This window comes from Carcharodon carcharias, chromosome 34 (genome assembly GCF_017639515.1).
Source record: "Carcharodon carcharias isolate sCarCar2 chromosome 34, sCarCar2.pri, whole genome shotgun sequence".
Taxonomy (NCBI): Eukaryota; Metazoa; Chordata; class Chondrichthyes; order Lamniformes; family Lamnidae; genus Carcharodon; species Carcharodon carcharias.
The window spans coordinates 19971739-19986806 of NC_054500.1; the positions used below are offsets into that span (position 1 = coordinate 19971739).

General features: G+C 46.9%; 1 protein-coding gene across 1 annotated transcript in view; it reads left to right on the forward strand.

Moving 5' to 3' along the window:
* The first annotated feature begins 2174 nt into the window (after nt 1-2174).
* The window catches only part of ppp1r37 (protein phosphatase 1, regulatory subunit 37), a 56394-nt gene continuing 43500 nt past the window's right edge, over nt 2175-15068 (forward strand). The window contains exon 1 of the mRNA XM_041179147.1: nt 2175-4681. Coding sequence (XP_041035081.1) covers nt 2257-4681 — 2425 coding nt within the window. The 5' untranslated portion in view covers nt 2175-2256. The remainder of the gene's footprint in view (nt 4682-15068) is intronic.

Genomic DNA, 15068 nt, shown 5'->3' on the forward strand with positions numbered 1-15068 from the left:
TAAATAAAACTCCCTTCTCCCAGTTATGGCTTCAATCCCCTTCATTTTTTTAAAAGGACAGATACCTCCCTATCATTAATTGCCACCGGAAAACCCATATCCAGGACGGTCTAGCGAATCTGCCGGGCGTATTTACCCTGCCTTCCCTCCCTTCCTCGCTCTCCACTGGCCGCCATCTTGGAAAGTCAGGTAAACACAGCCTGCGGTTAGCAACACTCCCAGGCTGCCCTTGGAGCCTCTCCTGGGTTTGAAGGTCAAATCTTCTTTCTATCTCTCTTCCCTGTGCAAATCCAATTGAGAAAGATCATTCAAGCTTCATTTTAAAAAAAAAGCCATAGTTTTTATAAAAATTATTCTTTCAGCAGCGAGGGGCAGCACAAGCATCCGAGAGAGAATTGGTTTTGATGGTAGTTTTTGAGGAAAAATAGGAGGAGGCTCGAGTGGAGCATGAACGCCAGCATAGAATGGTTGGCCCAAATGGCCTGTTTCTCTACCGTATCTCAAGGTCTTGTCAGCACCCTCCATGGTGAAACAGGGGAGGTAACAGCATGGTGGTATTGCTACTGACTAGTATTCTAGTGACCCAGCTCTAGGGACATGGGTTCAAGTCCCAACATAGCAGATAGTGAAATTTGAGTTCAATAAAAATTTGAAATTAAAAGTCTAATGATGCCTGTAAAATGATTGCTGTAAAAAAAAAAATACTGTCCTTAACTGGTCTGGCCTATATGCAACTCCAAACCCCACGTGGGCTCTTAAATGTCCCCTGAACAAGGGCAATAAATGCTGGCCCAGTCAGTGATACCCACATCCAATGAATGAATTAAAAAAAGGTCCCTGGTTTATTTTGCCCAGAGTTGGTCACCCTGTAACCTACTTTTGGTGATAAATACTCACCAGGACAACTCTCCTGCACTTCTTCGAAATCGTGCCAGGTGGGATCTTTTTCCACCTCTTGAGAGGGCCGACAAGGTCTTGGTTTGACGTATCACCCGAAAGACAGCATCTCTGACAGAGCAGCACTCCCTCAGTCCAAGCGTCGGCCTTGCTTTTTTTGTGCCCAGGTCTGCAAAGCCCACCATGGCGTTACCATGTAAAACCTCTCCCCCCACAAATATGGGCAATGTTTCTTTTTTTAAACAACTATTAGATGACATGGGACATACGGTAGAGCAACAGGCCATTCGGCCCAACCAGTCTATGCTGGCGTTTATGCTCCACTCGAGCCTCCTCCTAGTTTTCTTCAAAAAACTACCATCAAAACCAATTCTCCCTCATGTGCTTGTGCTACCCCTTGCTGCTGAAAGAATCTTTTTTTTTTAAATGAAAGACTGAAGCTTGAATGATCTTCCTCAGTCGGGTTCGCAACAGGGGGAGGAGGGAAGAGAGAGACAGAAAGAGGGTTTGACCTTTAAACCCTGGGGAAGCTCCCGGGGCAGCCCGGGAGGGTTGGTAACTGCCGGTTGTGTTTACCTGACTTTCCAAGATGGCGGCCGGCGTGCGTGAATGGGTGTTGGGGGGGTGGAGGGGGGGTGGAGGGAGGGGGGGGGGGGGGTGCGGAGGAGAGGGAGGAGCGAGGGAAGGCGGGGTAAATACAGGCGGCAGATTCGCCAGACCGCGGACGGGTTTTTCTGGTGGCGATCCATGATGAGGAGGAGGAGGAGGAGAAGGAGAAGGAGGGCATGTGCCCCTTTATAAAAAAAAAATGAAGGGGATTAAAAGCCGGGGAGGAAGAGTGTTTTACGTATTTGTCGGCGGTCCCTGCTCGTGGCGAATGTGCGGATGGGAGTGGATGTGCGCAGTTTCCTCTGTTCCCCTCCCCCCTCCCCCCCCCCCCGACAACAATCGTTTCGATTCGTCAGAGAAGCGGCATCGGGGGAGGGGGGAGAGAGAGAGAAAGCGAGCAGGGGATGGAGGCTGGCATGGGAAGGCAAGGGTCCGGGAGGCAGTAACTCGAGCCCATCCCCCTCCCACCACCCACTTCTCTCCGGCGGGGCACGTTTAGGCCTGAGGCGGAATCGGGGCCCCAGTTAGTGAGCGTAACCCGGGAGGGGGTGGGGGCGAGGGGGAGAGTCACCCAGAGCCTTTGGGGGGGGGAGCAGGGGGGCGGGTACCAGTTCCTGAGACCCCCGTGGGGGGGGGGGGGGGGGGGCGCCGGCAAGAGGACAGGCTTTAAAACCCCCCCCACCCACCACCCCAAAGTCAGTGGGGAAACAGACCTTAACCCCCATCCCCATCCCCAGCTCCAGGGAAGGGATGGAGGTGAGCAAGAGCCCTGGAGGCGGAGGCCAGCTCGGGAATGATAACCTGTCAGAGCAGCTGGAGTGCAGCACCGAACTGGGAGTGAGTTCCTGTCGTGGTCAGGCTGAAAAATCCCTGGGACAGGCTGACTTCCAGCCCCGGAGAGGCTTTAACCGCAGTCAGAGTCATAATACTAACCTGGTAGAACAGCAGAAGAGTACCACTGACCCAGGAGGGGGCTGTTGCCATACTCAGGGTAATGATACCCAGGGACAGGCTAACTCCCAGCTCCAGGGAGGTTGCAACCACAGCCAGAGTAATAATACTGACCTTGAAGAGCAGCAAAAGAATAATACTGACCTAGGAGAGAATTACTGCCATAATCAGGATGTTAATATCCTGCGACAGGCTAATTCCCAGCTCCACGGAGGCTTTAACCATAGCCAGAGTAATAATACTAACCTGGGAGAGAATTACTGTCATAATCAGAGTATTAATACCCTGGAACAGGCTAATTCCCAGCTCCAGAGAGTCTTTAACCACAGTCAGAGTAATAATACTAACCTGGGAGTGAGTTCCTGCCATAGTCACTGTGGTAATTCCCTGGGACAGGCTGATTTCCAGCTTCAAGGAGTCTTTAACCACAGTCAGAGTAATAATACTAACCTGGGAGAGCAGCAAAAGATTAATACTGACCTAAGAGAGGATTATTGCCATAGTCAAGGTAATAATACCCTGGGACAGGCTGATCCCCAGCTCCACGAAGGCTTTAACCATAGTCAGCCTGATAATACTGATCTAGGAGAGCAGCAAGAGAAAAATACTGACTTGGGAGTGAATTACTGCCATAGTCAGGGTAATAATACTCTGGGAGAGATGCAAGTTGGTAATCCCCCTTTCAGGGGGGACCACCCCCATCAGCTAGTGAATATTGACCTGGGAGCAGGCTACTGTCACAATCAGAGTGATAATACCCCAGGAAAAGATGATCAGGGAGAGATGGAGGTTAGGAATACCTCTCTGTGTGGAGACCAGCCTCGCCAGCTAGAGAATAATACTGAGCTAGGGGTGGGCAGCTTCTGCAGTCAGGGTAATAGCCTGGGAGACCAGCAAGTGAATAATATTAACCAGGCAGTGGGTTGCTGTCAGGACACTAACTCTCTGAGCGAGAGTAATGCCACTCTTGGGGGAGACCAACTCTGCCAACAGGGGAACAGTACTAATCTGGGAGAGGGCAACTTTTGCAGTCAGGAGAATGATACCCCAGAAGAGGATGACAAGTATAGCCCAGGCAGTGGAGACCATCCGTGCCAGAGAGAAATGGAGATAATCGGTGACCAGACCGGGATAATGGTTAACAGCAGGTTGGGAGCAATCGAAGCTGAGGAAGAGATTGTTCACATGCACAGTGGGAAAGGTATGAGAGGGGGAACTGGCGATTGCCTGTTAGAAACTGAGACGAAAGGAGATCCTGAGGAAGAGAGAAGGCAGGAGAGAGCGCTGGCGTCGGCAGCTGATAGAGAAAGCCGATCGGAGATTGGGAGAAACGGGCTGGCACCAGAGGAGTGTGTGGCAGGAATCGGTGTATCCACACAGGAGCTAGAGAGAGGATCAAAGGGAGGAATACACCAAGAACAAGGGAACGATAGTGACGGAGGCAAGGATGTGCTGACAGAGAAAACAGCAGAAAGGGGGCAAGAGGAGGGAATAAACCAGGAGCTCCGAGCGTCCGGGGTCAATTGTGTGGCAGAGGAATGCATGGTGGAGGAAAATCGCCTTGAGACCGGGGCAACGGAAGAAAAGGAGAGAGGGCAGAACATGTCTGCAGCACAGATGAGAGATAAATTAACACAGTGTGTGTCAACAGAGACAAGGCTGCAGGAAGTGAAAATTGAAGCAATGCAGAAACGAGAGCAAAACACAAGCAACAGTGAAAGCAGCAAAGAGATGGGCAGTGATGGGAGCTGCCAAAATCTGGATCAGACTGTGGTGCAGCAGAGGGATACCAACACGACTGGTCAGGCCGCTGAGGGGCAAGACGCCAGCCTGGGGAAAGCGAATTTCAAATTGATTTTGGAAGTGGAGAGCTCTGCAGACCAGCAGCTGAAGGAGGACTGCAGGGCAACGGAATTAGACAGCAAGGGGCCTTTACCCACGGCAACAGGGACTGCCAGGCAGCTGATGTCCACTTCAGCCTGTGACAGTTGCTCTGAGCATTCTGCCTCCCCCCGGATGCGTTTGGATTTGCTCTCCCCTCTTGGGCAGGACATGGCCCATCCTCTCTCATTGACTCCCTCCTCTCCAGACCAAGCCGGCGATTCCACCTCGCTCTCGCCTTCGGTAGACAGCCGGGCAAAGCAAGGCGTGAAGCGGGTAACCTTTCCCTCGGACGAGGCCATCGTCTCTGGAGCAGTGGAGCCTAAGGACCCCTGGAGACATGGTAAATCCTCAAAATATGTTATTTTCCTATTTAATTTCACTTGATTCTCTCTCCACAAGCCTCACGGGTTAATACCTTAAAGCGTTCGAATGGTTCATGCCTAATTTGGCTTAAATTGTCCCATCCTGAGTCATTTGCTCTGACAGACTGGCAACAGTGGCCTGCTACAATTACCCTTAACGTCCCCGGCCTAAGAAAGGGAGCAATCAACCTGAATTTGCGCTCCATATCACCGTCTTTGCTGGAAAGTCCTTGGCAGTTACGACCTCGAAATGGGCAAGTTTTGTGTTTTATCTTACACGTGAACAGTTGTCCTATTCCGGTGTGCTTGCGACATTCCTATAAATCAGAAGAGGCCAGGTTTGAGCTTAACTGTGAAGCCCACTGTAGTTCAATAGCCTGCTGGCACTGCTTGCCTCGTGGATAGAAAGCAAACACTTGGGTGAGATGCTGAGTTGGGTGGGGGGGGAGGGGCTTGTTTCCATGCACTGGAATAAGTTAGTGTCTGCTGGATAAAAGGAGGGGGTGGGCGGCAGGGGAGTGTGCGTGTGTGTTTTCTTTCACTTGACTTTTGCTCCCTGTCTCAGTCAATCAGACAACAATTTGATTAAGATTTTCTTGAGAGATTAAGTACTGGTTGTTCCCACCTGATCACGTTCAGTCAGGGAGAAAAACATTGAGCTATCATTAATGTTAACATTCTGTTTGTTCCGTGGGTCTGTCAAGTCACCTTGATTTCGTCAGTGCTCACTATTTAAACACAGAAAAGATATTCCGACAGTGAGGAACAGATAAGTGTGTGAGAGAGTGAGAGGCAATATACAGTGCCATAAAGCAGTGGAACCTGGCTCTGCTCCATGCACTGTCTCCACCTCTGCTGTGTCCCCCATCCCACCACCTGTTAGGGCAGAACATCAAAAGGCTCGGGCTGTGTTCACGGATTTCCTGGTCAGAGGTGCAATGTCATGTTTGTGGGAGGCTTTGAGCAGCTGGCAACTTGCCAGCGTGCATTCCAGTTTTTATGGAGATCAGAATTCCTACTTTCTGGAAAACACCAGCCTCTGATGGGATACAGTGCTGTGGTGTTGCATGGCTTCGGAGCCGCTCCGTGTTTGCTGCTGTTGTGCGGCCAGATTGTGTTGACATAGAATTAAAACGGTGGGCCCGCGCTGAGGGTGAGGGCCGTACTGGAACACAAATCAGCCCTCGCCCACGTTCTGTTCACAAACACTGCAGCTTAGATAACTGGATAAAAACAGAAAATGCACGATATGTTAGTGTCTGAAAAGGAAAGGATGTTTTCAGTCTGAGAGCAAATGTGACTGTTCCCAATTTTGTTGCACTAAATGACCCTGAGCTGAGCTTCCGATGCCGTATCCTCTCTTATCACCAAGTCTGCCGACTATCACCTCCATAAACATCGCCTGTCTCCAGCCCAGCCTCAGCATCTCTCCCGCTGAAACCCTCCTTCTCGCCTTTGTTACCCCTAGTTCGACAGTTCCATTGCTCTCCTGACCTCCCAACTCACACCCTATGTAAACTTGAGGTTATCCTAAACTCTGCTGCCCCTACTGTAAAGCTTACCACGTGCCATTCCCCTATTCTCCCTGTACTTGCTGACCTACATTGGCTCCCAGTTCAGCATCGCATCAATTCTAAGATTCTCCTCCTTGTTTTTAATCCCTCCATGGCTTCACATCCCCGGTCTCTCTAATCTCCAGTCCAGCACCCTGCTGAGATCCCTGCTTTCTTCTATTTGTGACCTCTAGAACGTCCCCAATTTTTATCATGCCACCTTTGGCGACTGTGCCTTCAGCTACCTGGGCCCTAAGTTCTGGGATTCACCCTCTAAAGCGCCTCCACCTTTTTCTCCACCTTTAAGATGCTACTTAGAACCTTTTTCACTTGGGTCACCTGCCCTAGTAGATCCTCAGTTGGTTCGGTGTCAGATTGTTCAGTAACACCCCTGTGGGACATTGTGCCATGTTAAAAGGAAAGGAAAACTTAAATTTATGTAGCAGCTTTTATGACCACCAGACATCTCAAAACACTTTGCAATCAATTAAGTGCCTTTGAATTGTAGTCACTGTTGTAATGTAGGAAATATGGCAGCCAATGTATGCACAGCAAGCTCCCACAAACAGCAATGTGTGAATGACCTCGTGATCTCTTTCTATGATGTTGATTGAGTGATAAATATTGGCCAGGACACTATGGAGAACTCTCCTGCTCTTCTTTAAAATAGTGGCCGTGGACCTGACATCCACCCAAGTAGGCAGACGGGGCCTCTGTTTAACGCCTCACCTGAAAGGCCTTCAGTGCCAGCGCTCCATCAGTACTGCACTGGAGTGTCAGCCAAGATTTTTGTGCCGGACTGGGACTTGAACCCAGAATCTTGTGACTCAGAGGCGAGAGTGCTACCAATGAAGCCGTGGCTGACACTATGTTGAAAGTGCTATATATATGCATGTTGTTGTTGTTGTCATTGTTATAATCTCATACTGAGGGTACAGAAAGATCACACTAACTGTTCCACTATTATTATCAGTTTCTTAGATCTATCGGTCACCGGCAGTATCCCTATGATAGCAACAGCGCAATGTAGCAGTTAGCTAGATGGAAGGCCTGAGCGATATACTGGAGACTGCATTTTGTATACATACACACACACACACACACACACACACACACACACACACACACACACACACACACACACACACACACACACACACACGTGCACTCCATTACAACTGGGATCTGGCTTCAGGCCAGCAGCCCCCTGCCTCCCCATGACACTTGATTTAGACAGGGAGTATTGACAGGCAACAGTCTGTCAGACAGCGGGTGCTTCATAACCCATTCAGTTATGTCCTCATCGGATCTCGACCAATGCACTTTTTCATGCCAGGGCCACTGTGTCATGATGAGGTCTAGGATCCCTGACTCATTTTTTTTCCTCTCTTGACTGGTAAGAAAAGTAACCTTGCCCAGTTTCTGTTATGGCTGAAGTTTAAGTGTCAGCCTTGGGTCAGTTGGTAGTCCGCTTGCCTCTGAGTCACAGGGTTCTGGGCTCAAGTCCCACCCCAGGGCTTCAGTGCAAAAATCTACACTGACACTCCAGTGCAGTGCTGAGGGAGTGCTGCACTATCAGGGATACCGTCTTTTGGATGAGAAGTTAAACTGAAGCTTCAAATGCCTACTCTGATGGATGCAAAAGATCCTGTGGCATTATTTTGAAGAAGAGCATGGGGGAATTCTCCCCGATGTCCTGGCCAATATTTATCCCTCAATCAACATCACAAAATACAGATCATCTGGTCGTTATCATTGCTGTTTGTGAGATCTTGCTGTGCGCAGTTTGGTTGCTGCGTTTCCTACATTACAACAGTGACTGCATTTCAAAAGTTCTTCATTGGCTGCAAATTGGTTGTGAAAGGTGCTGTATAAATGCGAGTCTTTCCATTGTGTGATCTGGTCTTGTTTGCCATTTGGTGACACTTTTTTAAAAAATTAATTTTTTTTTGACTGGGTTCCCAAAGTATTTTCACATCTTGTGAAGCTGTTGCACACATACATGTTCATTCATACATGTATTTTGTGCAGGCATGCGGTTTAAATAAATTAAAGTGGGTCAAACATGCTACGTATTAATTTGATTTTACCCCGTTTGCAGCATTTGTACACAAGGGAGGGAGAGGCACCCCTCAGATAAGCAGCCAACGTTCAGAAGTTGGGGTGACATTTCCCAACGATAGTGTTAATTAATAAGAGAGCAGTATCACTGTTTTACAGTGTTGTAAACTTTACTCCCTCAACACTGTACCAGCAGTATTAAAGGGCAATGTCCTTGTAAGGCAAAGTACTTTCCCCATTTTTGTTTCCTCATCACCTGAAGGTACTGACACTTGCTGCATATGTTTGGACTGATCTTCACACCTCAACAGGTGGACATTCTTCATCTGGTGAGCGTGGATACTGCTGTTTGTCCTCTACGTTGTTTTCTTCCAAAAATAACTCAATTCCTAACTTAATTAAAAGTGCATTACTTAACAGTTCAAATTTGACATGACATAAAATGCAATACAGTTCAATTTCTTCCAATAAAGTATATGACACCCTGAGGTGTCTCACTAAACCTAAAATTACAGGTAGTGTTTGCAATAGGCATTTCATGTATGGTTTTTTTTATTCATTCCTGGGATGTGGGCACAGCTGGCTGGGCCAGCATTTATTGCCCATCCCTATTGCCCCTGAGAAGGTGATGATGAGCTGCCTTCATGGACTGCAGCGGTTCAAGAAGGCAGCTCACCACCACCTTCTCAAGGGCAATTAAGGATAGACAGTAAATGCTGGCCTAGCCAGCAATGCCCACATCCCATGCATGAATAAAAACAAATACAGCCCGAGGGGTTTTACAGGGGTTCCTACCCCTTGGTGCGCTATGGCGGGAGGGCCTTAGATGGTGGCCTTTCCCCATTGAGCCTTTGCAGTGGCTGCCCCAAACTTTAGTGCTATTTGTCCTTGTCCAGTATTAATACAGCAGGAGGAGGAGGGTTACAAGTCAATGATCAGGAGCAAGAAGCCGAGCTTGCTGATTTTCTTACCCTCTAGTCTTTCTGGTCACTGGGTCAGGGCCATTGTGGGTTCCCTTTTCTCCCTCAATTGATATGAGGGAACACGACACAGGCCAGATTTCGGACCTGTCAGAATGCCTCAATGCCATATCTGATTATGGCACTTGTTTCCTGACTGAGAGTGTCCTCCCTCTTTTCATGAGCTGATTATTGTCTTCTGACTTTGAGGAAAGAAAAGGATCAACAACAACAATTTGCATTTTTGTAACACCTTTAACATAGTCAAATGTCTCAAGGTGCTTAACAAGGGTATACCGATTAAAAACGTGTTTGACACTGAACCACTCAAGATATCAGGACGGATAATAAAAAACTTGGTCAAATGCTTTAAGGAGCATCTTAAATGAGGTGAGAGAGGTTGAGAGGTGGAGAGGTTTGGTGAGAGAATTCCAGAGCTTTGGGCCCTGGCAGCTGAAGGCAAGGCCACCAATGGTGGTGCAATTTTTAAAAAAAATGAGGCCAGAATTGAAGGAGCACAGATATTTCAGAGGCTTGTAGGAAGCTACAGAGATAGGGAGAGGTGAGACAATGGAAGGATTTGCAAGTGATGCTCAGGATTTCAAAATTGACGTGTTGTCAGACTAGGAGCCAGTGTAGGTCAGCTAGGGTGATGGGCGAACGAGACTCCGTGTGAGTTAATGGACAGGGAACAAAGTTTTGGATGAGCACGACTTTGGGTGGGGTAGAAGCTGGGAGGTCAGCTGCAGACAGTGAAGTCGAGAGGTGACAAAAGCGTGGAGGAGGAGTTTTAGTAGCAGATGAACTAAGGCAGGTTAGTCTGTAAGTGCACTTTAACTTTGCTGATGTTTGTTCAGTTGTCTTTTTAAGGCAGGTTTCACATTCCTACATAGGTAGATAACTGGGGTACACTAATACAAGAATAGTTTTAATAGTCTTGCCTGCCTCCAGTGCTAAACAAATTCTCAGTTGTATTGACATTTACAGGTATAATGCTTACCAGCACTACGAAGTACTGGTTAGCATCAAATGAGTTTCATGTTACAGTTGTGTCTGCTGGATAGGTGGAGCCGTACAGGCAGACTTCAGGTGTTGACAAAGATTTGCTCCTGTTTAAAAGGCGTGCTTGTAAATTTGGCATGTTAGCACGTGGGAAACATACCAGTGCATCAGTAGGGACTGAGGAATGAATTTCAAGGCTGATACATACTATTGCCAGTTTGTTTCCTGTTTCTGGTTCAGGATCAAAATTATATCAACAAATCCCATTTCAAACATCTCCCCTTTTTGTCCTGAAGATGGTGACTTTTGCATGAATACTGTTCCCCTGGCAGTGGCTGTTCTCAAGCAAGTGGACATTTTTCACATGCGGGCCTAACAGATGAGAGGTTATTTTGAGTGTGTGGACACCACAGCCAAGGTTAATCTGTCCTCCACTAACATCCACACATATATATAGTGCAAGAAGCCTTGGCTGATTTTCTTGGCTGGAGATACAGAGATGCTGCCCCCACTGAGATTGGCAAACTCCTTCCTGTAGGACTGGGGATTGACCTTAGCACCTTGCTACATCGTGTAGCATGACTGCCGTGCGTTGTATTTAATCATTCTATTTTACTTTTTAAGCAATGTGTTTACTTTAATCCTTATTTATTTTGCATCTTCTCTGTCCTCCTTTTTTAAATTATATTTTCTTTCACAATTTCATGACCTTCCCATTAATTTCATGACCCCAGACCCCTTCCCTTCAGGCCCTTGTGTTCGGACATCAATGGGGCAAGTGGTCTTCTTTGTAAACTCTGAGCAGTGATTGGTGGTCAAAACATGGCCCATTGTTTTAATTTAATTTTTGTCTTGTCTGTAACCTCACAGCGCAGGATGCTTCTAAGGTTGAAATGGATAGGAACCAGTATAAGGCAGAGTAAATCAGGAAGCAATGTTCAGCTGACTCCGCGCTTGGCTTTTGTGGACTGCAAGAGGAAGGAGAGACTGTGTGTGTTGGGGGCTGCACAGTGAGAGGCCACAGGGAGGAATAAGTTGATGAAGGAGATGATGCACTGAGTTTTGATTTCAAGACACTGAAGTTTTAGGAAGGAGCTGCATTTGGAGCTTAGAAAAAAGCAAATGGGTTCTACCTGTGCACGATGTCATGCTGAGGGATGAGACATTTGATGTGCAGGGACAACTGGATGTGAACCCTCAACCGTCCTGCACAGGTCTTTTGTACCTCATCAGCCAATTTCCTGTGAGCTCTGTCTAGAGAAGTTGCTGTCAGCCATACAGCCCCAGTGAGGCCATGTAGCATGAGGCAGGCACAGTGACCGCATGGAAAATCTTAATCAACTGCACATTACACGTATTTAGAAACTGGGACAGACTGACTGCATTCACCACACTTGCAGTGTTTCCGGGGGGGGAATAGAAAACGCACTGATGTGATCAGATGAATATATAAATGGGGTAGTGCCACAAGATTCTACAGGAAAAAAGGTTCTACACTAAAGAAAGGTTTCTACAAACTTTTATTTGTTCTTGGGACGTGAGTGTTGCCGATAAGGTCAGCATTTATTGCCCATCTCTAATTGCCCTTGAGAAGATGGTGGTGAGCTGCTGCCTTGAACCGCTGCAGTCGCTGTGATGTAGGGACACCCACAGTTTTTTTTTATCCTGTAGCGGTTTAGTACAACTAAGTGTCTTGCTCGGTCACTACAGGGTTGACCACATTGCTGTGAGTCTGGAGTCATCTGTAGGCCAGAACCGGGTAAGGATGTCAAATTTCCAACCCTGAATGATGTGAGTCAACCAGATGGGTTTTTGTGACAATCCAGTAGTTTCATGATTACTAATGAGACCACCATTTTATTCCAGATTTATTAATTAATTGAATTTAAATTCCCTCAGCTGCCATCGTGGGATTTGAACTTGTGTTCCCAGATCATTAGTCCAGACCTCTAGTAACACCACTGCGCTACCATCCTCGAGATAAATACATTATTGTTAATAAGTAAACCTTGTTTGGTCAGAAACAGTATGCCTCAACCACCTGTTAAGAGGTGGCTCAAAGATGATTTTCCCGCCCTCTGGGAGGAGATGGTTGATCTCCATCCAATGCCTGCCTATACGGTACGATTAATATTAGAAACCTACTCCTGCATCTCTGCTGGGATGACCCTCGTTAGGGTATAGTTCCACGGAAGCTCAGAACTGTCAGTAAGGATAGCCAGTCTTTGTGCGTCAACCTAGACATTGAACAAGACCAAGCTATTCAATCATGGCAACATGATGGACGAAGCTGATTGTATTCTTGTTCAATGAGCAAGAAAGTACATGTTTCAGCAGCAGTAACCAGACTGCAGGCAGGAATTTTAACCCTGGTCTTTATCTGGAGGGATAGAATACAATGGGATTGAAGTCACCCTTCAGCTAAGCAAAGCCCTGGCTGGAACACAGAAAATAGGAGCAGGAGTACACCATATGGCCCATTGAGCCTGCTCTGCCTTTCAGTACAATCATGGTGCTGATTTTGGGCTTCAAATCCACTTTCCCACCCACTCCCCATATCCCTTGATTCCCTGAGAGGCCAAAAGTCTGTCTATCTCTGCCTTGAATGTATTCAACGGTGGAGCATCCACAACCCTTCTGGGGTAGAGAATTCTAAAGATTCACAACCCATTGAGTAAAGTAATTTCTCCTCATCTCACAACCGGAGTTACTTTGAGCAGCTCTGGGCACCACACCTTAAAAAGCATATATTGGCTTTGGAGGGGGTACAGTGTAGATTTATCAGTTTGAGACCTTGACTCGAAGGGTTTCAAACTCACATAATTGTTATAGCACAGCTTTAGGAGGAGGGAAATGAGGGTTGTATTCCCTGGAATTTAGAAGATTAAAGAGTGACTTGCTTGGCGTTTTCAAGATATTAAGGGGAGCAGATAGAGTAGATAGAAATTATTTCTGCTGTTTTGGGAATCAAGGGCTAGGCAGCACAAGTCTAGTCCTAATTTTTAGACTTTCTCCATTGTAACGTCCTAGTTGTCCGAGGATTGCTGATCATGGTTATCGTCATGATATCAATCAGAGCACAGCAAGGAGGCAGGCCCCAAGAACTACCTCTGCTGAAGAGGGATTGAACCATACTCTAGCCAACTGAGCTAATCAGCTCCATTTTAGACTTTCAGGTGGGAAAGTAGGAAACACTTCTGCACACACAGGGTGGTAGAAGTTTGGAACTCTTACAAATTTAAAAACTGAGATTGATTGCTTTTTGTTAATAAAAGGTATCAATGGATATGGGGCAAAGGCAGGTATATGGAGTTAGGTCACCGATCAGCCATGATCTCATTGATGGGCTGAAGGGCGGCCTCCTGTTCCGAAGGCTCCTGACCTCTTTTTTTTGTACAACGTCCTTGAAAGTTATTCCTGTGCATTGCGTGAATTTCACTGGAACCGGCATCTGAAAGGGCAAAAAAAAAGGAGGTTAATGTCTTTGACATAATCTTTTCATTACATTTCAACTCAGTAACCAGTCTTTTTGACCTGAGCTCAAGGTACATTCCAGCTTTGTGAGCATGTAATCTTGGCTGACATTTCGTTCGAGTACCAAAGGAATGCGTGTCTGGTCGGAAACACTGTCTCAATGAGACTTTGAACTGAGGGCCTGTCTAACCTGTTCCAGTGCTTTGAGAAGATAAAAGATCAATGACATTATTCAAAGATGAGTTCTTCCTGCATTCTGCCCTTAACTAACACCAGAATAACCCTCATTCATCTCATTGCTGTTTGAGGGAATTTGTTGTCTTCAAAGTGGATTCTTGTTATTGCCTTAAACCGTCATAAGAATATAAAAAGTAGGAGCAGGAGTAGACCACTCAGGCCCCTCGAGCCTGCTCCAGCATTCAATAAACTCATGGCTGATCTGATTGTGGCCTCAACTCCACTTCCTGCCTGTTCTCAATACCCCTTGACTCCCTCTTCATAGATCAAAAATCTGTCTAACTCAGCCTCAAGTATGTTCAGTGACCCAGCCTCCACTGCTCGCTGGGGAGAGAATTCCAAAGATGAACAACCCTCTGAGAGAAGAAATTCCTCCCCATCTCCATCTTAAATGGGAGATCCCTTATCTTTAAACGGTGTGCCCTTGTTCTAGGTTCCCCCATGAAGGGAAGCATCCTCTCAGCATTTACCCTGCCAAGTGCCCCCTCAGAATCTTACGTGTTTCAAGAAGATCACCTCTCATTCTCAGTGTGTATAGTTTCCACCTGCTTATCCTTTCCTCATAAGGCAACCCTTTCATCCCAGGAATCAGCCTAGTGAATCTTTGCTGAACCGCTTCCAAAACAAATATATCCCCCGTACGCGATCAAAACAGTGCACAGTACTCCAGATGCAGCCTCACCACTGCCCTATAACAATATCGCAGTTCAGAGTAGATCATCCAGTTTGAAATGCCTTGAAATCCTCTTGTTAGAGGAATTGGGATGCTGTATGAATTGAGATATTTTTTGTTCATTGGTGTACATAAATCCATCTCAGAACCTGATCAAGATTCAGCTCCTAGAGGTATTCTGCTATGTGCCAGTGCACATTCATTACCACCAAAGTAGCTGCTTATGTTAATATTCCGATGAAAGGTCGCGACTTGAACCGTTAACTCTGTTTCTCTCTCCACGCATGCTGCGGGCCTGCTGAGTATTTCCAGCATTTTCTCTTTTTATCTCAGATTTCCAACATCTACAGTGTTCTGCTTTGAGATTGTCAAATTGCTACTTTACAATGAGACCAGCATCCAGCCT